The 26,078-nt window shown below is 52.1% G+C and overlaps 1 protein-coding gene across 1 annotated transcript; it reads left to right on the top strand.

Annotated features, from left to right (window-relative positions):
• Window positions 1–1,505: 1,505 nt before the first annotated feature.
• MIIP (migration and invasion inhibitory protein) lies at window positions 1,506–25,873 on the top strand. The gene is made up of 10 exons (XM_063943824.1): window positions 1,506–1,719; window positions 4,322–4,495; window positions 5,087–5,506; window positions 8,783–8,879; window positions 10,679–10,790; window positions 11,982–12,043; window positions 12,152–12,278; window positions 24,316–24,412; window positions 24,699–24,821; window positions 25,472–25,873. The coding sequence occupies exons 2-10, from the start codon at window positions 4,349–4,351 to the stop codon at window positions 25,562–25,564; spliced, it is 1,278 nt and encodes a 425-aa protein (XP_063799894.1). The 5' UTR covers window positions 1,506–1,719; window positions 4,322–4,348; the 3' UTR covers window positions 25,565–25,873.
• The last annotated feature ends 205 nt before the right edge of the window (window positions 25,874–26,078 follow it).

Here is a 26,078-nt window from a genome sequence, read left to right as displayed (position 1 = left end):
GATTAGTCAGCGACGTCCTCCGTCGGATCTGCATGCACGTCCGACGGCTGATATCCCCAGCGAGTGCCATGCTGTCGAATGCTCCCTCCTCCCCCGCCATGTGCCGCTGGCATCACCCGCAAGTGTATATGCACATGCTGATGCCTGCCCTGCCGCCGGGTACACGCGTCATCCAGTTTGTACCCGGCTTTAGACTTAGATTTGAGAGGGGTGTGTCCGGGGGGGGGGGGCTGAGGGGACTGGTGTCCCGGGCCCTTACAGAGAGAGGGGCCCACCCCTGGCTCCTACCGCCGATACTTGGAGAGCTGCACCAGGTGTATACAACAGCGGGCTGATGCGCAGGGAGGACTAAACCAAGCCTTCCCCGCGCATCGGCTCTCTGTGAATCGTTCTTGAAGGTCTGTAACGCTCCACCTATATGTAACGTCACGATGTATGACATCACACAGGGGTGCAGCAGAATCTTTTTTTGGGGAGGTTCTGTCTATTTTGTCAGTCCCGGGCCCCGCAATTTCTTATGGCAGCCATGGGTGGGTGTCCAAACTGAAATCTAACCTACAGGCTGGGTACACACATTGAAGACGGGCCATTGGGCCGATAGGGCAATTTGCCTCTTCCCCGGATTATAATTTCCTGTGCACACAGGCTGATTTAAGGAACGATTAAATGAACTTTCGTGTCCTCCATTAAGCTGCAAAGGGTCGCAAGCGATACATTCCGGTGGGCCGCGCAGCACAGATTCGATGTTGCATGCGACCCGCGGGAGCGCACAATCCTGTGTACACACAACACGGCGTAGACCATTTGCCTAAAGCGGGGAACGCACCTACCGACGGTGCGATACAACGTAACGACGCATCGCAGCCGCTTTTCGGAGCCCCTGTCCCTGCGGTCGCCCAGTGATGCATGGCGCTGGTGTGATGGCGTATTGCAATGCGATTCTGGGCGCTAATATGGCACAGAATATGTGAACAATGATAAGTGGCCCCATAATGTGGCCCCGGCCTGTGGTGTGGAGGAGGCTGCCCTGTGTGTATGGGCTGCAGGCAGAAGCACCCACGCATGTCGCCCCGTGCTGCCCCCACAGTGATAACCGTACAGTGGGGCAGATGTATTAACCTGGAGAAGGCATAAGGAAGTGATAAACAAGTGATATGTGCAAGGTGATAGAAGGCACCAGCCAATCAGCTCCAATATGTAAATTAACAGTTAGATCTGATTGGCTGGTGCCTTTATCACCTTGCACATATCACTGGTTTATCACTTCCTTATGCCTTCTCCAGGTTAATACATCTGCCCCAGTGTATTATACATAGTGCCTAAGTCTGCAGTCACCAGCCGCAGCAGCAGGCAATGAAGCAGTTAATGTACAAGCCCCTCCCCATTGTGATGTTGATAGACGTGATTGGCTGGGTGTCAGATAGTTTCCATGACGATCATCAGAGCGTCCTCACAGGGGAACGCGGGAAAACGCGCGGTTTTAATACGGGCCAATCAGCGGCTCCCTGTCGAGTCACGTGGCAAGCACGCGGCGATTCCCTTTAAACTGCGATACAACGTGCTCACTCAGTGTCATGCAGCAACCGCCCCGAGGCGTCGCCGCTTTATCTGAGGCCGATCCCTCCCTTTCCCTGCAGGCGGCGCTGCTGTTCAGGCTCTAGTAACCGAGAGCGGACCCCGGAGTGGCCGGAGGACGGAGAGAGGTCGCCGGGAGCTGAGGTATCTACTGGGGTTCCCCCCGGCCCGACTCAGCGACCACCACTCCCAGCGTCCCCCCACACTGTGTATCCTTTCCCGGCCTAGTGACCCCCCCCACTGTGTATCCTCCCCCGGCCTAGCGCCCCACCATCCCACCCACACTGTGTATCCTCCCCCGGCCCACTGCCCCCCCATCCCACCCACACTGTGTATTCTCCCCCGGCCCAGTGCCCCCCCCATCCCACCCACACTGTGTATCCTCCCCCGGCCCACTGCCCCCCCCCATCCCACCCACACTGTGTATCCTCCCCCGGCCAAGTGCCCCCCCATCCCACCCACACTGTGTATCCTCCCCCGGCCAAGTGCCCCCCCATCCCACCCACACTGTGTATCCTCCCCCGGCCCAGTGCCCCCCCCATGCCACCCACACTGTGTATTCTCCCCCGGCCCACTGCCCCCCCCATCCCACCCACACTGTGTATCCTCCCCCGGCCCAGTGCCCCCCCCATCCCACCCACACTGTGTATCCTCCCCCGGCCCAGTGCCCCCCCATCCCACCCACACTGTGTATCCTCCCCCGGCCCACTGCTCCCCCCCATCCCACTCACACTGTGTATCCTCCCCTGGCCCACTGCCCCCCCCCCCATCCCACTCACACTGTGTATCCTCCCCCGGCCCACTGCCCCCCCCCATCCCACTCACACTGTGTATCCTCCCCCGGCCCACTGCCCCCCCCCCCATCCCACTCACACTGTGTATCCTCCCCCGGCCCAGTGCCCCCCCCCCACCCCACCCACACTGTGTATCCTCCCCCGGCCCAGTGCCCCCCCCATCCCACCCACACTGTGTATCCTCCCCCGGCCCAGTGCCCCCCCCCCACCCCACCCACACTGTGTATCCTCCCCCGGCCCAGTGCCCCCCCCATCCCACCCACACTGTGTATCCTCCCCCGGCCCAGTGCCCCCCCCATCCCACCCACACTGTGTATCCTCCCCCGGCCCACTGCCCCCCCCATCCCACTCACACTGTGTATCCTCCCCCGGCCCACTGCCCCCCCCATCCCACTCACACTGTGTATCCTCCCCCGGCCCAGTGCCCCCCCCCCCCCACCCCACCCACACTGTGTATCCTCCCCCGGCCCAGTGCCCCCCCCATCCCACCCACACTGTGTATCCTCCCCCGGCCCAGTGCCCCCCCCATCCCACCCACACTGTGTATCCTCCCCCGGCCCAGTGCCCCCCCCATCCCACCCACACTGTGTATCCTCCCCCGGCCCAGTGCCCCCCCATCCCACCCACACTGTGTATCCTCCCCCGGCCCAGTGCCCCCCCCATCCCACCCACACTGTGTATCCTCCCCCGGCCCAGTGCCCCCCCCATCCCACCCACACTGTGTATCCTCCCCCGGCCCAGTGCCCCCCCCATCCCACCCACACTGTGTATCCTCCCCCGGCCCACTGCCCCCCCCATCCCACTCACACTGTGTATCCTCCCCCGGCCCACTGCCCCCCCCATCCCACTCACACTGTGTATCCTCCCCCGGCCCACTGCCCCCCCCATCCCACTCACACTGTGTATCCTCCCCCGGCCCACTGCCCCCCCCATCCCACTCACACTGTGTATCCTCCCCCGGCCCAGTGCCCCCCCCCCCACCCCACCCACACTGTGTATCCTCCCCCGGCCCAGTGCCCCCCCCATCCCACCCACACTGTGTATCCTCCCCCGGCCCACTGCCCCCCCCATCCCACTCACACTGTGTATCCTCCCCCGGCCCACTGCCCCCCCCATCCCACTCACACTGTGTATCCTCCCCCGGCCCACTGCCCCCCCCATCCCACTCACACTGTGTATCCTCCCCCGGCCCAGTGCCCCCCCCCCCACCCCACCCACACTGTGTATCCTCCCCCGGCCCAGTGCCCCCCCCATCCCACCCACACTGTGTATCCTCCCCCGGCCCAGTGCCCCCCCCATCCCACCCACACTGTGTATCCTCCCCCGGCCCAGTGCCCCCCCCATCCCACCCACACTGTGTATCCTCCCCCGGCCCAGTGCCCCCCCCATCCCACCCACACTGTGTATCCTCCCCCGGCCCAGTGCCCCCCCATCCCACTCACACTGTGTATCCTCCCCCGGCCCAGTGCCCCCCCCATCCCACCCACACTGTGTATCCTCCCCCGGCCTAGTGTCCCCCATCCTCCCCACACACTGTATCCTCCCTCTGCCTAGTGTTCCCCATCCACCCCCACACTGTGTATCCTCCCCTTCCCCGCGGCCTAGTGACCCCCCATCCCTTCACCCGCTGTGCATCCTCTCCCGGACTAGTGACCCCCCCCCCCCCCCAACTGTGTATCCTCCCCTGGCCTAGTGTCCCCCATCCTCCCCACGCACTATATCCTCCCTCGGCCTAGTGTCCCCCATCCACCCCCATACTGTGTATCCTCCCCTTCCCCCCGGCCTAGTGACCCACATCCCCCCCCCCCCCCCCCCCCCCGCACTGTGTGTCATCCCCTGGTCTAGTGACCTCCACCCCCCACCCCCCTCCGCACTGTGTCATCCCCCGCCCTCACCCCTCGGGCACATGCATCTCTGTATCACTGTTCTGAATGTCCTATTTATTTTCATAGGCGTTTGAGATGAAATGAAATAAGGGAATGGCGTCTTACAACCAAGTGGAAGAGTTGCGTCTGCTAAATAAGTCTCTGCTGAAACGTCTGACCATAAAACAGGACGCGGTTAGGAAACAGCTCTCTGGTGACTGCAGCGCGCCTTCCGTCGTCCCAGGTGGAGCTGTAGCCAAGGTGAGACTTGTCTTATATGGATTTGCTTATGGTGACCTCCTGTAATAATAGGCCAGGATTTTTCTGCCGAGAACTGTTCATGATTGTGTAGATGGGAGTATACAGCATGCAGCCCCCCAGACGCTGTGCACTGCATATCCCAGCATGCCCTGCAACTGCTTTGCATCCCTATCCTGGACATTACGTTATCCTACCACAATGCAGATCAGACTACTCTGTGAACCCCAGTCTTTCCGCCTGTGACCTGCCCGTGCTCTAACCCTCCTGGGGGCTGTAGCGGGCATAGATCGGGCATTGTTCAGTGCTAAAAGTAAACTAGACGGTCTGAAGTCGGTAGAACATTTGTGATTGGTGGGATGAGTTTGCACACACATGGAGCTGGCTAATAAAATACTTCCTATAAACTCCATAACACCTCTATAGAAAGCTGAGGTCAGTGGCGGTCGTGGTACAGGGCCACGGCTTGTTTCATACAGATGTGGCATAATTCCATCAGCAACACACGTGCTATCACTGGCATATTGTTACATGTATGATACATACGTGACTTTTTGTCTAATGAGCGTTGTAATACGGGGTGTGTGTTTGTAGGACTGGAACGAGGAGACGGCACTGAATGGATTTGGACAGTTTCATATGAAGAAAAGTTTATTTGGGGACCAGGACACAGATGTTCTGAGCACGGAGTGTTCCTCCACAGCCGCCAGGAGAGCTCTTTGTCCTCCCAGAAAAAGCGCTGGCATGAGGCAGAGCTCCGTGGATGCTCATTCTCAGCCGGATGACCGCGGGATGCCAGGACGTGATTCCAGCGCTGGTGTGATCACAATCGGCTCTCCTATCAGACGTCTCTCAGTCCTGAATTCTACTGCTGTCACCCATCCAAGCGACGTTGGGGACACCAGGGCCTTCTCTCTTGAGTACATAGACCGGCTAGTAGATGAAGGCAACTTGAGGTCCAGAGAGCACAGAACGCCAAAGTCTATTCTCCTCACCCCCAACCGGACTTCCAAGGTAAGGGAGGAACACTCCATTCATTCACTTATTTCATGTAGATATATTTATTTTGCACAGATTATTTAGGAGGCAGGGTGCTGGATCAAACCCAATACTGGTCCTGTCCCCCCCCCCCCCCCCCACACCCCATGATGGCAGGTCACGTAAATCCATATTGTGACCAGTAGGAAGCCACTGAGTCCTTTCTACAGCCCTGGGCACTAGTAAGAATTGGGTTTTTACTGATACCACCTCCTAGTCCGGACACCTGGTGCTTCCTGTTGTCCTGTTCTGAATGTGAAATCCCTATACGTCCTGTTGTGGGTAGCCAGGATAAAAATGGAATCCTCGAGGTCATTCATTAACGACATGGAATGGGATTAGTACAGGTGGTCCATGGACATCAAGGTCATACACTAGCGTGCTCCTGTCTGGTGGCGACACGAATGCCTCATCACGTTTGCTGTTCAGTCTCCTCACTGCGCTGTGGCCAGGCTGGAGAACAGCGAGAGGGAGGTCACAAACATCATGGCAACGATGGTGGCTTGCCTCGGGTCCAGAGGTGTGATGGTCATCCCTTTTTATATGGAACATCTGCTGAGCTTGCTGTAGGCTCATGGTCCTGGGGACAGCCAAGACCTGAAAACCTCACAGTTGGATTATTCCTTAAAATAAATCCAACCCAACACTTTCCCGGTGGATGAGACCTTCCCTCGGCTCTAGCAGCCACCACAGTTCTTCCTCTGGCTGGAACGCAGAAGCCAGAAGTTCGGGCGCCTGTCATTGGAGGCTGACCAGTCCAGCATGACATACCTCCCACCTAAGCCTAAGGAGACTTCACCTGACACCAGGTATTAGGTGATTAGTCTATTTCTGGACACTGTCCTGTCTGAGCCTGAAGTGCTTTACTTGTTGGATACCTGTTGCCAGACCTCATCCTGTCTCTGACCCGCTATTGCCTGTGCCAGGGGCAGATCCAGGGTGGAGAGATCAGCTCTGCCCTGGATCCAGCCACTGGCCTCTGCTCTAATTTATTACATGCCTGCTGCCTGTCCTCTTTGTTGGACACCTGTTGCAAGACCCAGATTGCTCCTGGCTGTTCATTGCCCGAGCCTTTAATACTGTTGGATACCTGGGACGTGTCGTGGACTGTATCCAGCCCCCTACTCTCAGGTGCCCTCAGCATGGCTGAACATTTATTATATATTTATATATCGTCTAGTTGTTGTGTTGCCATCGCACTCTGCTATTGGGATTTAACTTGTAAATGTAGAATCCACGTGACAGTGTGTGTGTGTCCTTTTATCAACAGTAAGTTGGTTTTCATTCTTCCTCCCCTGTATACTGCTGCATGGATAAATCCCCACCGGGTTCAGGCACTTGTGTCCTCTCTTATATACTAGAGAAGACACACCAAATATAAGGTTTTGCGCTGACCTGCTGATGATACAATACATTTTTTTTCTAAAAATATTAAGATATGGGTACACTCCAAAATACCCTGCCGCTGCCTCCGATAAGAGGTATTTGCAAACCCTCTGAATGAAACAAAACAATACAACAAAATGGTAGCGCGGCTGGGAATTTTGCAATAAAGATCAAACTATAATAAACGGCATAAATATAATTAATTTTATTTTTATTAATATTTTTCCAAAGTGGACCCGTAATCCGCCACTAATGGAAACAAGTAAAGAGATACATAATATACTATATAAACCATCTAAAACATCTTTATAAACAATAATATTATTTGTATGGACTATTTTTGATAGTCTCAGGTATACCTATAAAAGGAATATTCCTCCTTAAAGGGAAAATTTAAAAAATAATAAAAAGTCACAATGAACTCCTGGTGAGGTGCCGGCACCTTTAAAAGTCTTCCGGTTGTTATCTCGTATCCCCGTTACAATTTAGGCTGGTAGATAGCGAGCGGTACAAATGACGGAAATTTCCACTTATGTTGTTTCGGACATCTTATATCATTATGCTATTTTCAAGATTAATAAGTCCGTATGATATATAGGCTGTTTCCTTTGGCCAATTTTATAACTGTGTAGTTTGTGTCTATTACACAGTATACCTGGGTCTCCACGTATTAGTCCCCCCTCTTCCACTTTGCTGGCTCTGCCAGTGTTTTACAGCATTGGTGGGTATTGAAGACAAAACTGTGTTCTTTCGTGGTCCCGGTACTTTTCCAGCAGGGAAACACTGTCACATATGTTGGTAATCACGAGGGGGCCACACGGAGGTGATTACCAACATATGTGACAGACTGTGTAATAGACACAAACTACACAGTTATAAAATTGGCCAAAGGAAACAGCCTATATATCATATGGATTTATTCATCTTGAAAATAGCATAATGATATAAGATGTCCGAAACAACATAAGTGGAAATTTCCGTCATTTGTACCGCTATCTACCAGCCTAAATTGTAACGGGGATACGAGATAACAACCGGAAGACTTTTAAGGTGCCGGCACCTCACCAGGAGTTCATTGTGACTTTTTTTATTATTTTTTAAATTTTCCCTTTAAGGAGGAATATTCCTTTTATAGGTATACCTGAGACTATCAAAAATAGTCCATACAAATAATATTAATGTTCATAAAGATGTTTTAGATGGTTTATATGGTATATTATGTATCTCTTTACTTGTTTCCATTAGTGGTGGATTAGGGGTCCACTTTGGAAAAATATTAATTAATTATATTTATGCCGTTTATTATAGTTTGCTCTTTATTGCAAAATTCCCAGCCGCGCTACCATTTTGTTGTATTGTTTTATATACTAGAGAATGTGAGTAAGGCTCTTGCTGGTTCTGTATACTGTAACACATCCCAGGAATCGCCCGGTCATGTACATGCGTTACCTTTGTTCCTACATTACAGGGCTCAGTGATACGTTGTGTGAATGTTGGTTGTTCATATGAGTTATCCTGGGGTGTATTCATTGAACTGCCTGTCATTTAATATAATCCAGGTCTGGACAAGTCCCAGGAGCCGGATGGCTAGTTCACCCCAAAAAAACCTTTTATTTCTACCCAGCATTACTTTGTCCTACACCAGGCATTCCCAACCACGGTCCTCGAGGCACACTAACAGTGCAGGTTTTAGTGATATCCAGGCTTCAGCACAGATTACTTAATTAGTAGCTCAGTTATTTTGATTTAACCATCTGTGCTGCAGCCTGGATATCACTAAAACCTGCCCTCTTGGTGTGCATTGAGGACCGTGGTTGGGAATGCCTGGTCTACATCTTCTAACCCCAAGTAACCTCCTTTTTGCAGAGAGATCCTGGACACGTCACCTTCCCGTCAGAAGATCCTGCCACCCACGTGGACCAGCGTTCTGCCCGTGCGCTGCTGGGCTATGACTGGATAGCCGGTGAGTGTATACATGCCCGCGCTGTGACTGGTAGCCGGTGAGTGTATACATGCCCACTCACTGCTGCGGTGTGACTGGATAGCCGGTGAGTGTATACATGCCCGCGCTCTGCTGTGACTGGATAGCCGGTGAGTGTATACATGCCCACGCACTGCTGAGCTGTGACTGGATAGCCGGTGAGTATATACATGCCTGCGCTGTGACTGGATAGCCGGTGAGTGTATACATGCCCGCGCTCTGCTGTGCTGTGACTGGATAGCCGGTGAGTGTATACATGCCCGCGCTCTGCTGTGACTGGATAGCCGGTGAGTATATACATGCCCGCGCTGTGACTGGATAGCCGGTGAGTGTATACGTGCCCGCGCTCTGCTGTGCTGTGACTGGATAGCCGGTGAGTGTATACATGCCCGCGCTGTGACTGGATAGCCGGTGAGTGTATACATGCCCGCGCTCTGCTGTGACTGGATAGCCGGTGAGTGTATACATGCCCGCGCTGTGACTGGATAGCCGGTGAGTGTATACATGCCCGCGCTCTGCTGTGCTGTGACTGGATAGCCGGTGAGTATATACATGCCCGCGCTGTGACTGGATAGCCGGTGAGTGTATACATGCCCGCACTCTGCTGTGCTATGACTGGATAGCCGGTGAGTGTATACATGCCCGCGCTGTGACTGGATAGCCGGTGAGTGTATACAGGCCCGCGCTGTGACTGGATAGCCGGTGAGTGTATACATGCCCGCGCACTGCTGAGCTGTGACTGGATAGCCGGTGAGTGTATACATGCCCGCGCTGTGACTGGATAGCCGGTGAGTGTATACAGGCCCGCGCTGTGACTGGATAGCCGGTGAGTGTATACATGCCCGCGCACTGCTGAGCTGTGACTGGATAGCCGGTGAGTGTATACATGCCCGCGCTGTGACTGGATAGCCGGTGAGTGTATACGTGCCCACTCACTGCTGCGGTGTGACTGGTAGCCGGTGAGTGTATACGTGCCCGCGCTTTGCTGTGCTGTGACTGGATAGCCGGTGAGTGTATACGTGCCCACTCACTGCTGCGGTGTGACTGGTAGCCGGTGAGTGTATACGTGCCCGCACTCTGCTGTGCTGTGACTGGATAGCCGGTGAGTGTATACGTGCCCACTCACTGCTGCGGTGTGACTGGTAGCCGGTGAGTGTATACGTGCCCGCACTCTGCTGTGCTGTGACTGGATAGCCGGTGAGTGTATACATGCCCGCGCACTGCTGAGCTGTGACTGGATAGCCGGTGAGTGTATACATGCCCGCGCACTGCTGAGCTGTGACTGGATAGCCGGTGAGTGTATACATGCCCGCGCTGTGACTGGATAGCCGGTGAGTGTATACGTGCCCACTCACTGCTGTGGTGTGACTGGATAGCCGGTGAGTGTATACGTGCCCGCGCTTTGCTGTGCTGTGACTGGATAGCCGGTGAGTGTATACATGCCTGTGCACTGCTGAGCTGTGACTGGATAGCCGGTGAGTGTATACGTGCCTGTGCACTGCTGAGCTGTGACTGGATAGCCGGTGAGTGTATACATGCCCGCGCTCTGACTGGATAGCCGGTGAGTGTATACGTGCCCGTGTGCTGCTTCGCTGTGACTGGTAACCTGTGAGAGTATACATGCCCGCGCGCTGCTGCGCTGTCCCCATACAGTATAATGTAATGACCGTCTCCCGGTGACAGATGCTTGTGTATGAGGTGCCCCCCCCCCCCCCCCAATACAGTATAATGTAATGATGTCTCCCGGTGACAGCCCCTAGTACTAACCCTCTGTTCCCCAGGACTCCTGGAAGTCAACTCTCCGATTACCAACCAATCTGACCAGTTCTTCTCGGAGATTGGCGAGTTCCGGCGTGTCAACAGAGAGGAGTGCGTGCACCGATGTTTCTCCGAGTGAGTTTTCCTTGTCTGCAGTTATTATTGGAAATCTTAATAACATAGGCAGAAGGTGGTAGCCGTGTCCGGTCCCATGGTCTCAGGAACGCTATCCAGTTACTATAACTAATACTATATTGGAACAGAACTAAGACTCTCAATGTCAACCGAGAAAATACAAACTTGAGGTAGGGAGGGCCCTGCTCGTGAGAGCTTACAGTATAGTCAATGCAGTCTGGCCTTTCTGGCTTTTGATACCCCAGCATTAGTGTATTGTGGAAAGGGGGGGGGTGACTGGGCCCCGTTGGTGTATACTGCATTGCCTGATTTCTCAGTCAGTATAAGAGCATTCATCGTGGCCGTTCTAAGTCCCATTGCTTGTATACTATAACTAGCATGTGTGTATGCAGGTCGTAGTGAGGAGAGCATTCCCATCGTCCTGTCATTTGCTCTTCATAAACCAGTTGGAAAACCACCGCACGACAGTTATGTGGTCATTAAAGGGAAAGCCCCTTTTCCTTTTGGCTTGTGTTTCAGTAATGTGCATTATCCATGGATTGCAGTAAACCTGTTCCCAGATGCATTTTCCACGCTGTGCAGTTACATGGGGCACACATAGGTGGTCATTTCGAGTTGTTCGCTCGCTGCCGTTTTTAGCAGAATAGCGATCATGCTAAAAATGGGCGATTCTGCGCATGCGTATGGGCCGCAGGGCGCACGCGCTAAGTATTTTCACACAAAAATATGCAATTTTACACAGGTCCGAGCGACGCTTTTCAGTCGCACTCCTGATCGGTGAGTGATTGACAGGAAGTGGGTGTTTCTGGGCGGAAACTGACCGTTTTCTGGGAGTGTGCTAAAAAACGCAGGCGTGCCAGGATAAAACGCGGGAGTGTCTGGAGAAACGGGGGAGTGGCTGTCCGAACGCAGGGCGTGTTTGTGACGTCAAACCAGGAACGAAACGGGCTGAACTGATCGCAGTGTAGGAATAAGTCTCGAGCTACTCAGGAACTGCTAAGAAATTTCTATTCGCAATTCTGCTAATCTTTCGTTCGCAATTCTGCTAAGCTAAGATTCACTCCCAGAGGGCGGCGGCCTAGTGTGTGCAATGCTGCTAAAAGCAGCTAGCGAGTGAACAACTCGGAATGAGGGCCACTGTACAGATCGCTACAGGTTCTGACCCGTGAATAACTCTGATTGTGCTTTAAGATCAGGGGCACAGGACTCCGAGGAGGAGGAAGAAGTGGACGTCTCGCTGGACACTCACCGATGTAAGGCTCCGTTCCGTGTGTGTGTGTGTGTGTGTGTGTGTGTGTGTGTGTCCAGCCAAGCCGAGGTCACACAGAAGTAACAGAGTCGTTGTGTGGTCTGCGTTCCAGGTGTATATTGCTACCGAGTGAACCAGCGATTGTTCACGTCACCAGTCGGTCCTGAATCTGCCTGTCCCATTTGTAAGAAGCGCAGGGGCAGGCGCCACGCCGCGCTGGACGAGCCGGCTTATATTCGGTGTGTATATTAGACCAACGTGTGCATTCAGCTATATAGTAAGAGATCACTAGATATGTTCCCGTTTTCTGCAATCATTTTTGGGTGACTTGTTCACACCTCTATTCCCTTCAGTGTTTTTATTTCTCCTTGCGGATCTTGCATGTGTGCTTTCTCTTTCATCCATCTGGGGGACGCTGCGCTGTTACTTGTGGGTTAGAGTGTGTGGATGGGAGTTTGGCACAGAACCTACCAAACTAACTCCTCCCCCCTCTAACCCCTCCCATCTCCAGCCTACCACCAGATCACCTCAGTTTTAGTTTTGTGCCTGAGGAGTACAGGCACAGATTTCCTTAGCTATAGCTTTTAGTTAGGTTTTATTTCTTTTCTTTAGATTTCTTCAATTATACCTAGTCCCTGTCCACAGGTGACAAGTATAACAGGAGTGGGGTTAGTCAGCATGCTTTTACTCACTCCTTTTTGCGCCTCTGGGGAGTCACCATACAGCGGTCACTGGGGCTTTCTCATTCCAGGCTCAGATCCGAGGAGGCAAAAACCGAGCTGTCACGGTAGGACAAGATCCTAATCCCCCTCCCCCCTGTTCCTCTATTATGGGGGGAGACTGTATTCACAGTTCTAGCGGACGGGATCACTCAGATCACCGCCGCTAGCTTTCTTTTCACTGCACAGAGCGCTAAGGTCCCTTCACAGAAGGGGACGTACAGCGCGGTGCGGGCAGCACTAGCGCACGGGATCTCTCAGATCGCCACCGCTAGTGTAACAGCGCAGAGAGCGGAAGGTCCCTGAAGGGAACGTATGACGCTCCGGTCACTGAAGGGGAGCGGTAACTGCGGCGGGATGCAGGGGGAGATGACGTCTTCCTGCATTGCGCTCCCGCCATGTAGCGTCCGTCGTCCTCACTCTGTGGGGGCGGGTCCCAGCTTCAGGCGCCATCTTATTGCTGTTGCCGGAGTGGAAGCGGGGGACACTGCGCTGACGCCACACACACACTCAGGGACAGCATCTCACCCTGTATATCTCACAGGCGGGGAGCAGCAAAATAGCAAGTATAAAATTGTAAGAAGTATCCTGCAAGGTTTCCCACAGGCTGTCTTTACATTTCTTTACAGTTGTTTTAGTACTCACACTGTGAGATTTACAGGAGGGGTACACAATTTGTCAGCAATTGTATAGGGTGGAAGCCTTATATAGAAATTTCCTTTTTCTCTGACGTCCTAGTGGATGCTGGGAACTCCGTAAGGACCATGGGGAATAGACGGCTCCGCAGGAGACTGGGCACATCTAAAGAAAGATTTAGGTCTACCTGGTGTGCACTGGCTCCTCCCCCTATGACCCTCCTCCAAGCCTCAGTTAGATTTCTGTGCCCGGCCGAGCTGGATGCACACTAGGGGCTCTCCTGAGATCCTAGGAAGAAAGTATATGTTAGGTTTTTTATTTTCAGTGAGACCTGCTGGCAACAGGCTCACTGCAACGAGGGACTAAGGGGAGAAGAAGCGAACCTACCTAAGTGGTGGTAGCTTGGGCTTCTTAGGCTACTGGACACCATTAGCTCCAGAGGGATCGAACACAGGACCCGACCTCGTCGTCCGTTCCCGGAGCCGCGCCGCCGTCCCCCTTACAGAGCCAGAAACAAGAAGGTGGTCCGGAAAATCGGCGGCTGAAGACTTCTGTCTTCTCCAAGGTAGCGCACAGCACTGCAGCTGTGCGCCATTGCTCCTCATGCACACCACACACTGCGGTCACTGATGGGTGCAGGGCGCTGGGGGGGGGGGCACTCTGAGCAGCAATATTAACACCTTGGCTGGCAAAACTGACACCATATATAGCCCCAGAGGCTATATAGGTGTATATTAACCCCTGCCAGAACTTTTACAATAGCGGGAGAAAAGCCTGCCGAAAAAGGGGCGGAGCCATCTCCCTCAGCACACTGGCGCCATTTTCCCTCACAGCTCTGCTGGAGGGATCGCTCCCTGGCTCTCCCCTGCAGTCCTGCACTACAGAAAAGGGTTAAAAAGAGAGGGGGGGCACAATTTAGGCGCAGTGTATATATATTATGCAGCTATAAGGGAAAACACTCTTTATAGGTGATATCCCTGTGGTATATAGCGCTCTGGTGTGTGCTGGCATACTCTCCCTCTGTCTCCCCAAAGGGCTTTGTGGGGTCCTGTCCTCTGTCAGAGCATTCCCTGTGTGTGTGCTGTGTGTCGGTACTGCTGTGTCGACATGTATGATGAGGATAATGATGTGGAGGCGGAGCAAATGCCTGTGAATGGGATGTCACCCCCTGCGGGGTCGACACCTGTGTGGATGGACTTATGGAAGGAATTACGTGACAGTGTCAACTCCTTACATAAAAGGTTTGACGACATAGGACAGCCGGCTGCTCAGCTTGTGCCTGTCCAAGCGCCTCACATGTCATCAGGGGCTCTAAAACGCCCGCTACCTCAGATGGCAGACACAGATGTTGACACGGATACCGACTCCAGTGTCGACGACTGAGACTAGTGTACCTTCCAATAGGGCCACCCGTTACATGATTGAGGCAATGAAAAATGTATTACACATTTCTGATAATACCCCAGATACCACAAAAAAGGGTATTATGTTTGGTGACAGAAAACTACCAGTAGTTTTCCTGCATCTGAGGAATTGATATGAGGTGTGTGAGGAAGCGTGGACTTCCTCCGATAAGAAATTGATAATTTCTAAGCAGCGTACCCTTTTCCGCCAGAGGATAGGTCACGTTGGGAAATAACCTCTAGGGTAGGTAAAGCGGTTACACGCTTATTAAAAAAGGTGGCACTACCGTCACGGATACGGCCGCCCTGAAGGACCTGCTGATAGAAAGCAGAAAACTACCCTTAAAGCTATATACACACACACACGGGCATTATATTGAGACCTGCTATTGCCTCGGCATGGATGTGCAGTGCGGCAGCTGCGTGGTCAGATTCCCTGTCGGATAATATTTATACTATAGATAAGGACAATATTTTGCTGAAAATAGAGCATATAAAAGACGCTGTCTTATACATGCGGGATGCACAGAGGGATATTTGCCGACTGGCATCACTAATAAGCGCTATGTAAAACCATTGCCGCCAGACGGGGGTTATGGACTCGGCAATGGTCGGGCGATGCCGGTTCAAAACGGCACATGGCAGTTTGCCCTGGAAGGGGGTGGAACTGTTTGGGGATGGTCTTTCAGACCTCGTTTCCACAGCTACGGCTGGGAAATCAAAACTTTTGCCACAAGCTACCCCACAGCAAAAGTAAGCACTGTATTATCAGGTACAGTCCCTTCGGCCCCAGAAAAATAGAGGGCTAGAGGCTCATCCTTTCTGCCAAGAGGAAAAGGTAGAGGGAAAAAGCTGCAGCACACAGCTAGTTCCCGGGAGCAGAAGTCCTCCCCTGCGTCCGGTAAGTCCACAGCATGACGCTGGGGCTGCTCAGGCGGACCCGGGTAGGGTGGGGGCCCGTCTCAGAAATTTCAGCGCACAGTGGGCTCTCTCACAGGTGGATCCCTGGGTTCTTCAAACAGTATCTCAGAGGTACAGGCTGGAATTCGAGACGTCTCTTCCCCGCCGTTTCCTAAAATCTGCCTTACCGGCAACTCCCTATGCCAGGGAGGCAGTGTTGGTGGCTATCCAAAAACTGTATTCACTGCAAGTGATTATCAAGGTACCCCTCCTTCAACAGGAAAAGGGTTACTATTCCACAATGTTTGTGGTACCGAAACCGGCCGGTTCGGTGAGACCCATCTTAAATTTACAATCCTTGAACACATATAACAAAAGATTCAAGTTCAAGATGGAATCGCTCAGGGCGATTATTGCGAACCTGGACGAGGGGGATTACAGGGTCTCTCGGGACATCAAGGATGCTTACCTGCATGTCCCCATTTACCCTCCTCACCAGGAGTACCTCAGAGTTGTGGTACAGGACTGTCACTATCAGTTCCAGACGCTGCCGTTGGTTTATCCACGACACCGAGGGTCTTTACCAGGGTAATGACCGAAATGATGATACTCCTTCGCAAGAAGGGAGTTTTAATTATCCCGTACTTGGACGATCTCCTGCTAAAGGCGAGGTCCAAGGAACAGTTGGTAGTGGGGGTAGCACTTTCGCGGGAAGTGCTACAACAGCACGGCTGGATTCTCAATATTCCAAAGTCACAGCTGGTCCCGACGACACGTCTTCTGTTCCTGGGAATGATTCTGGACACACGGAAGGTTCCACGCAAGGACTTTCCAGTGGGACCTGTTGGACAAATGGTCCGGGTCCCATCTCCAGATGCAACAGCGTATAACCCTGTCGGCAAGAACAAGGGTGTCGCTGCTGTGGTGGCTGCAGAGGGCTCATCTACTAGAGGGCCGCAGATTCGGAATTCAGGACTGGGTCCTGGTGACCACGGATGCCAGCCTTCGGGGCTGGGGTGCACTTACACAGGGAAGAAATTTCCAAGGACTGTGGTCAAATCAGGAAATTTCGCTTCACATAAATATTCTGGAGCTAAGGGCCATTTACAATGCCCTAAGCCAAGCCAGGCCCCTGCTTCAGAATCGGCCGGTACTGATCCAATCAGACAACATCACGGCGGTCGCCCATGTAAACAGACAGGGCAGCACAAGAAGCAGGAGGGCAATGGCAGAAGCCACAAGGATTCTCCGATGGGCAGAGAATCATGTGTTAGCACTGACAGCAGTGTTCTTTCCGGGAGTGGTCAACTGGGAAGCAGACTTCCTCAGCAGACGCGACCTCCACCCGGGAGAATGGAGTCTTCCTCCAGAAGTCTTCCAAATGCTGGTAAACCGTTGGGAAAGACCGCAGGTGGATGATGGCGTCCCGCCTCAAAGCTAATACGATATTGCGCCAGGTCAAGGGACCCTCAGGCGATCGCTGTGGACGCTATAGTGACACCGTGGGTGTACCAGTCGGTTTGTGTTTCCTCCTCTGCCTCTCATACCCAAGGTACTGAGAATAATAAAAAGGCGAGGAGTGAAAACTATACTCGTGGTTCTGGATTGGCCAAGAAGAGCTTGGTACCCGGAACTTCAAGAGATACTTGCAGAGGACCCTTGGCTTCTGCCGCTCAGACAAGACCTGCTGCAGCAGGGACCCTGTCTGTTCCAAGACTTACCGCGGCTACGTTTGACGGCATGGCGGTTTGAACACCGGATCCTAAAGGAAAAGGGCATTCCGGAGGAAGTCATCCCTACCCTGATCAAAGCCAGGAAGGATGTCACCGCAAAACATTATCACCGCATTTGGCGGAAGTATGTTGCTTGGTGTGAGGCCAAGAAGGCCCCAACGGAGGAATTTCACCTGGGTCGATTCCTGCATTTCCTGCAAGCAGGGGTGTCGTTGGGCCTCAAATTGGGGTCCATTAAGGTCCAGATCTCGGCCCTGTCGATTTTCTTCCAGAAAGAACTGGCTTCACTGCCTGAAGTTCAGACTTTTGTCAAGGGAGTTCTGCATATTCAGCCTCCTTTTGTGCCCCAGTGGCACCTTGGGATCTCAATGTGGTTCTGGAGTTCCTGGAATCACATTGGTTTGAGCCATTTAAGACTGTGGATTTGAAATATCTCACGTGGAAAGTGGTTATGCTGTTGGCTCTGGCTTCGGCCAGATGTGTGTCAGAATTGGCGGCTTTGTCCTGTACAAGCCCTTATCTGATTTTCCATATGGATAGGGCAGAGTTGAGGACTCGTCCTCAGTTTCTCCCGAAGGTGGTATCAGCTTTTCACTTGAACCAACCTATTGTGGTGCCTGCGGCTACTAGGGATTTGGAGGATTCCAAGTTAATGGACGTAGTCAGGGCCCTGAAACTTTGTTTCTAGGACAGCTGGAGTCAGGAAAACTGACTCGCTGTTTATTCTCTATGCACCCAACAAGCTAGGTGCTCCTGCTTCTAAGCAGACTATCGCGCGCTGGATTTGTAGCACTATTCAGCTGGCGCATTCTGCGGTGGGACTTCCGCAGCCTAAATCTGTTAAGGCCCATTCCACGAGGAAGGTGGGCTCATCTTGGGCAGCTGCCCGAGGGGTCTCGGCTTTACAACTTTGCCGAGCTGCTACTTGGTCAGGGGCAAACACGTTTGCTAAATTTTATAAATTTGATACCCTGACTGAGGAGGACCTGGAGTTCTCTCATTCGGTGCTGCAGAGTCATCCACACTCTCCCGCCCGTTTGGGAGCTTTGGTATAATCCCCATGGTCCTTACGGAGTTCCCAGCATCCACTAGGACGTCAGAGAAAATAAGAATTTACTCACCGGTAATTCTATTTCTCGTAGTCCGTAGTGGATGCTGGGCGCCCATCCCAAGTGCGGATTGTCTGCAATACTTGTAAATAGTTATTGTTACAAAAATCGGGTTGTTGTGCGAGCCATCTATTCAGAGGCTCCACTGTTATCATACTGTTAACCGGGGTTCCTATCACGAGTTATACGGTGTGATTGGTGTGGCTGGTATGAGTCTTACCCGGGATTCAAAATCCTTCCTTATTGTGTCAGCTCTTCCGGGCACAGTGTCCTAACTGAGGTCTGGAGGAGGGTCATAGGGGGAGGAGCCAGTGCACACCAGGTAGTCCTAAATCTTTCTTTAGAGTGCCCAGTCTCCTGCGGAGCCCGTCTATTCCCCATGGTCCTTACGGAGTTCCCAGCATCCACTACGGACTACGAGAAATAGAATTACCGGTGAGTAAATTCTTATTTAATAAGTCACAAAAAAAAAAAAAAAAATGACCAGTAAGCCAGACAGACCTACTAAGGGGAAGACAGGCTCAGCTGTATATTTTGCCTGTTCTCAGTGTGGTTCAAAGCTGTCAAAGGGTAGCACGGATCCTGGTTCGCTCTGCAGGACATGCTCCGTGACACCTACAGTAGAGCAGCCTAGTGTATCAGCAGATCAGTCAGTCCCTCTATGGGCCAGGAACATGGCCGACGCTATTGCTGATTTACGTCAATAACAGTCAGGGGTGGATTCCGGTCAGTCGGCTATGGAGCCACCTTGGGCAAGGAATATGGGAAAAAGTATTGCAGACTTGGCACAGTCTATTAACAAGATGGTGTCCGCGTCCAGTTCGGCGGCCGCTAAGCGACAGCATCCGGCGGCCGCTATCACCTTCCCAGGGGAGGACTTGGATCCGGTATCCGCTCCTCTGGAGGAGGGTGAACTGGAGTCTGAGTGGGAGGATACTTCCGCTTGGGAAGAGGAGGAATTATCTACAAGTTCAGGTGTCAGATTATTGATTGAGGCCATCCGTCAGACTCTTAATATTCAGAATTCGGCGGAGGCGGAGACTTCGTCAGGTTTCTTCAAGCGTCAGAAAAGACAAGTAGTAGTCTTTCCGTCTTATACTCATTTTGAAGACATTTTGAAGGAACCTTGGCTTAGGCCAGATTCACGATTTCAGGCTCCTAAGAAATTAAAATTTTTGTATCCCTTTGCAGATGAAGACACAAAATTCTGGGAGACTGCTCCGAGAGTGGATGCTCCTATTTCTCATTTGGCGAAGGCTACGGTAATTCCTTCAGCACAATCAGTGACATTAAAGGATCCAACAGATCGGAAGCTTGAAGCTATTCTTAAATCCATTTTTGCTTTATCAGGTATTTCTCTGCGCCCAATACTTGCTAGTGCCTGGGTCCTTAAAGCCGTTGATGAATGGTTGGGCCAGGTGGTATCTGGCATGCAGTCGGATGACCCATCAGGCTATTCAGCTGGCTGAGCAGATCTCCGAGGCGGTCACCTTCGTTGGTGAGGCCTTACTAGACTCTGTCTCACTACAGTCGCGGGTATCTGCTCAGGCGGTTACAGCAAGGCGTGCGCTATGGCTTCGTGTTTGGAACGCTGACTCTGATTCAAAACAGACATTGACAGCGGTTCCTTTTGAAGGAGAGTTCCTCTTTGGTTCAGAGCTTAAAAAGATTATCTCTGATACAACAGGTGGTAAGAGTCCGTTTCTTCCAGTTGCCCCTCAGAAGTCCAGAGCGACTAGGTTTCGATCCTTCCGTACTCCAGAGTAGGGGCAGGTTCCAGTCCTTTCGGGCCTTTTCAAGATTTCCACGTAGAGGCGTGTACCGTGGTAGGGGCGCACAAGCACCTGGCAGAGCGGCAGTCAAACCTGCCGACAAGCCTGCAGCATGACGCAAGGAATCCCCTGGAGGGATCCTTGATAGTGGGAGCGCGGTTACTACAGTTCAAAGAGGTGTGGCTCCTGTCGCATCCGGATCAGTGGGTGTCTGGAGTCATAACCCGAGGTTACATTTTAGATCTCGAAGAACCTGTTCCAAACCGTTTCTTCATCACTCCTCTTCCGAGGGATCCCTCCAGACGACAAGCAATAACTCAGGATACTTCCACGCTCTTGAAACAAGGAGTAATTCGTTCAGTTCCCAGAACTCAACGCGGTCAAGGGTTTTACTCAAGTCTTTTTCTAGTAAACAAACCGGACGGTTCCTTTCGGCCCATTTTAAATCTAAAGTGCCTGAATCCTTACCTTTCTGTCCAGAAGTTCAAAATGGAATCGATTCGTTCAATCATCGCAGCCATGGAACCAGAGGAGTATTTGGCATCTATCGACATAAAGGACGCTTATCTCCACGTTCCAATTTGGTCGGGTCACTAATGTCTGTTGAGGTTCGCACTAGGGCCCTGGCACTTCCAGTTTCAGGCTCTTCCCTTCGGTCTTTCCACGGCCCCTCGAGTATTTACAAAAATATTGGGTCACGTGGTAGCGGTCCTCAGAGGCCAGGAGATCAACATTACTCCTTATCTGGACGATCTACTTCTAAAAGCTTCCTCGCCGGAACTTCTTCAACTGCACCTACAGCGCACCACGGCCACTCTGGAATCCTTCGGATGAATTGTGAATTTCCAAAAATCTTCCCTGACTCCCTCTCAGGAGATAGTGTTTCTAGGTCTCCTGTTCGACACAAGGAGGCAGAGGGTTTTTCTACCTCCGGACAAGATTCAGGATCTCGGGTCCAGGATTCGCTCTCTCTTACAATTGCCAAGGGTGTCGGTTCTCAGATGTATGCAGGTGTTGGGCAAGATGGTAGCAGCGTTCGAGGCGGTACCATATGCCAGATTTCATGCTCGTGCCCTTCAGTCGCAGATTCTGGGCTCTTGGAATCAGACGGGTCCGCATCTGGACTTGCAATTATGCCGGCTGTCGGTTCAGACTCGACAGTCTCTACTTTGGTGGCTTCACAGTCCAAATCTGACCAAAGGAGCACCGTTCACGGTATGGGATTGGATGATGGTCACCACGGACGCCAGCCTCACCGGTTGGGGGGCGGTATTTCAGTCTCAGCATCTCCAGGGGCTCTGGAGCGTTCAGGAATCAAGGCTACCAATCAACATTTTAGAGTTAAGAGCAATTCGGTATTCTCTGGTTCAAATACAGGACAGTGTCAGGGGTCACCCAGTACGCATCCAATCAGACAACGCAACAGCAGTAGCTTACATAAACAAGCAGGGAGGAACTCGTAGTTGGAGAGCCATAAAGGAAGTCGCACATATTCTACAGTGGGCGGAGAAGTGGATTCCGACCATATCCGCAATTCACATTCCAGGGGTAGAAAACTGGGAAGCAGATTTCTTAAGCCGCCACACGATACATCCGGGGGAATGGGAACTTCATCAAGAAGTCTTTCTGACCCTGGTGTCTCAGTGGGGCACACCCGACATCGATCTCATGGCATCCCGCCTAAACCGAAAGTTACCTCAGTACGGCTCTCGCACTCAAGACCCTCAAGCAAGGCTAATCGATGCATCGACAGCCCCGTGGCAATTTCGTCTCGGATATGTTTCCTCCAATTCCCTTGATACCGCGTCTTCTTCAACGCATCCGCAGAGAGGGTCTACCAGTCATTCTTGTAGCACCGGACTGGCCTCGACGTCAGTGGTACACTCTTCTTCGGAGCATGGTGGTCGGAGAACCGTTCCGTCTTCCTCTACGACCCGATCTCCTCTTACAAGGTCCTTGTCACCATCAGGGTTTAGATCGTCTGGCTTTGACGGCTTGGTTCTTGAATCCAACATTTTAAGAGCTAAAGGGTTATCTCGTCTAGTGGTAAAAACAATGCTTCAGGCTAGGAAGCCTGTCACTTCTCGTATTTATCACAGGGTATGGCGTATTTACATTGCTTGGTGTGAAAGGCGTGGGTTGTCCCCGCACCTCTTCCAATTACCTCGTCTGCTCTCTTTTCTCCAGGAGGGTCTGACTAAGGGACTTCGTTTGTCTTCTCTTAAGGGACAGGTTTCAGCATTGTCGGTACTTTTTCAAAAAAGATTGGCTGTCATTCCGGAAGTTCAGACCTTCTTTCAGGATGTACTCAGGATTCAACCTCCCTTTATACCTCCGTTTCCACCGTGGGATTTAAATCTGGTTCTTCAGGCTCTCCAGAAGCCTCCGTTTGAACCATTAAATTCTGTTGAGTTACGCTTTCTTACTCTTAAAGTGGTTTTTCTCTTGGCCATTGCCTCCGCTAGGCGTGTTTCTGAGTTGGCGGCCCTTTCTTGCAGGCCGCCTTTGTTGGTGTTTCACGACAATCGAGTGGTTTTGCGTACAAAGCCTTCCTTTTTGCCTAAAGTGGTATCGGCTTTCCATATGAATCAGGACATTGTTCTTCCGGCGTTTGTTCCAGAATCTGCTGGAGGGGATTGCCATTTGGCCTCCTTAGATGTTAGAGCTTTACGCATATATTTGTCCCGTACAGAATCTATTCGACGTACGGATACCTTACTGATTTTGTTTGCTGCGCCCAAGCGTGGCTGGCCGGCCTCTAAAAATACAGTGGCGCGCTGGGTTACCTCTGCTATTAGACAGGCTTATGTTTCTTCAGTGTTACCTATTCCTGATTCTTTGAGGACTCATTCGACCAGAGCTGTTGGGGCCTCTTGGGCTGTGCGCGGTGGAGTGTCCGTCGAGAAGTTATGTCGAGCGACAACCTGGTCTTCTGTGCATACCTTCACAAAGTTCTACCGTTTTCATACTTTTGGTTTGGAGTCTGCCTCTGTTGGGCGTCATATTTTACGGACGGCTATGCCGTCCACGTCTCCCTCCTCTAATTAGCTTGCTTTGGGAAATCCCACAAGTAACAGCGCAGCGTCCCCCAGATGGATGAAAGAGAAATAGGGATTTTTGTTACTTAACGTAAAATCTTTCTCTGATTCCATCTGGGGGACGCTACGATCCCTCCCGTATTATTGTCTGGTTTCCTTGGTTCTATCTCATCTCCTCCGGCTTTGCTAAACGTTAACTGAGGTGATCTGGTGGTAGGCTGGAGATGGGAGGGGTTAGAGGGGGGAGGAGTTAGTTTTGATAGGTTCTGTGCCAAACTCCCATCCACACACTCTAACCCACAAGTAACAGCGCAGCTTCCCCCAGATGGAATCGGAGAAAGAGAGATTTTACGGTAAGTCACAAAAATCCCTATTTTCCAGCTAGAAAGAGGGTCTGGCTCTCAGTGGCCGATCCAGAGCTGTACGCCAGTTGGCCGCAATGACTCCTGCGTGACGCGCTGGATTATAATGCGCATAGTCGCCTTTAGGCACTAGGCTGAATGGCCTGTAGGTGTGTGCGTTCAGCTATGTCGCATATTAAGTGCGAAACGCGTTAAGTCTGTTTGCAAAACTGACTTCAAATATGCATAAACCATATAGTCTTACAGCCATGACTTTAGGGCTTAGATGGTCCTGTGAGACGGCTGGCGTTCTTTCTTCACCCTCAATCGGATAAATGAGCTGTAGAAGGTGCGGGAAGTAGGAGCACATGAGGGAAAGAGTCCTGCTCAGGCGAGTGCACAATCTATTGGGGGCAGGCGAGAGTGGCACCGAGCGGTGAGTCAGTGTATTAGGGTACAAGAGGAAGGGGGGGGGGGGGGGGTAGATTTGGTAGGCATAAAGAAATATATTTTGAAAGCCAGTTTGTGTTAGAGAGGAGGAGAGTTCCAGTGGTGGGGAGCAGCACGGGAGAAGTCCTACAGGTTGCATAGGGACGAGGTTTAACTGGTAATACATTTGTTTCAGGGTGAGCATCCCCAGGAGCACTCTGCTGCCTCCCTATAAATACAGAGCTCACCGGAGAAAGAGCTTCGACCCCACAGACAGTGTCGCCTTGCCATCGGTAAGTTTGCTAAAAGCTTAAAACCTTTAATCCATGGAGAATGTAATGTCCCTCATATCTGTGTGTCTGCAGCCCATCCATACGCCGGGTCCTTTAACACTACAGAGGACACAGGCTGTTATTTCCACAGTAAGCGGTGTCTCTGCAATGCCACTGGTGTCCTAGCGGGTTGCATTGTCCCAGTCCACTAGCTGTCTGCCTGCACGTGTCTGTGGACAGGAAGTCTGAAATCTGTGGACAGGAGCTGCACACTGCAGGGTTATGACCTGTTATTGTTTCCTGTCAGCATTGTTTAGCTGGATGGGAGAATGCGGTGCCCTCCTGTGATCTCCGTGTCACCAGCTTGGACCTGAAGACCTCAGTGGATCCGAGTGTGGTCACATCAGGAGCTGCCGGCGACCTCAGCATGGTAAGAGAAGGGCCTGAATCTCTCAGTGAGATGAATGCAAGGCCTAGCCATAACTGTTACCCCATTCTCCTGATATTACCTCTCCTATATAGAGTAGGGGGGAAGAAGGCATTCCTCTGAAAGTAGTGCCCAATTCCTGCCCCCCACATATTTCTGTCCCCAGCACACCCTCATTAGGCTGTAGAATCAGGCCGTTTACTGCCCTTGTTTCCCCTTCATCATGTCCGCCCAGGTCTTCTCATCTTTCCCTGCTGCAGGTAGCGCCATTTGCACATGTGTAACCCAATGAGAACAGCACATGATGCGTCTTGCGCCTCCTCTGTATCTCATGTGCGGAGAGTGCAGCCTGTCAGTCCTGATCGCTGCCCAGTGCTTCTCCGTTGTAGTGATCAGGGTCGGTGATGGGGAATCTTTGGCACTCCAGCTATTGCTGGACTACACATCCCAGCATGCCCTGCAACAGTTTTAGCATAGCCAAGGAGCAAAACTGTAGCAGGGCATGCTGGTATGTGTAGTTCAACAGCTGGAGGGCGGAAGGTTTCCCCATCAGTGCTGTAGATAGTGCATTGTCAACCTGTTATGCTGTGTGGTGCAGGAGGTATGATATGACCTTCCGTGTGGTGACACTGTGCATGTGTTTTCCTTTCCAGGATAGCGCCTCTTACTACGCTTCCAGGGCGCGGTCGGAGAATCTGCTGAATATGTCCCGCTCCATCGTTTTCCACCACAGTAAAGCCGTGTAAAGTCCCATATATGGAGGGGGCTGTACCCTGCAGACTGTCCCCGTATCCCGGCCTCAGGGCGGTACACAGTGTGACTATATACGTGCTATAGGAGATATGCGCTGCGCCCTTTCCATCATCGGAGAAAGGAAAACTCCGGACTTGCTGTTACTAGGAGCAACTGCTGCTGCTGACTGTGACTCGGCTGTGAGAGACTGTCATGGAGTTTGTTTTATTTGTTGGGAGATGGTGGTCCGGGTTTTGTAATTTATTACCGATACACTTCTTTATTTCGGGCAGAATACATAATAAAGAAGAAATTTATATATATTTTTAACCATTTTTTTACTGAGTGGATGTTGACAGGATCCGCGGTGCTGGAGGAAGCGCTCTCGTCATCTGATCCCGTTGCCAGGCGCTGGATCATGGATGTATTTTGTCGCCGCATTGTAATTTACAGGTGCTGTAAGGTCCATTCACACTTGCCCTGCTGCAGAGCCTTCGTGCCTACATTCACCAACATACCGTGACCTGA

Source organism: Pseudophryne corroboree, chromosome 10, assembly GCF_028390025.1.
Source record: "Pseudophryne corroboree isolate aPseCor3 chromosome 10, aPseCor3.hap2, whole genome shotgun sequence".
Classification (NCBI taxonomy): Eukaryota; Metazoa; Chordata; class Amphibia; order Anura; family Myobatrachidae; genus Pseudophryne; species Pseudophryne corroboree.
The sequence above is the reverse complement of the archived record's forward strand: the minus strand, read 5'-3'. Positions and strand labels throughout refer to the sequence as shown.

Coding starts and splice junctions, on each gene's coding strand:
- MIIP (XM_063943824.1), top strand. CDS start 4,349: ATGGCGTCTTACAACCAAGTGGAAGAGTTGCGTCTGCTAAATAAGTCT. Junction 24,413..24,698: donor ACAGTGTCGCCTTGCCATCG/GTAAGTTTGCTA, acceptor GTTTCCTGTCAG/CATTGTTTAGCTGGATGGGA. Junction 24,822..25,471: donor CTGCCGGCGACCTCAGCATG/GTAAGAGAAGGG, acceptor TTTCCTTTCCAG/GATAGCGCCTCTTACTACGC.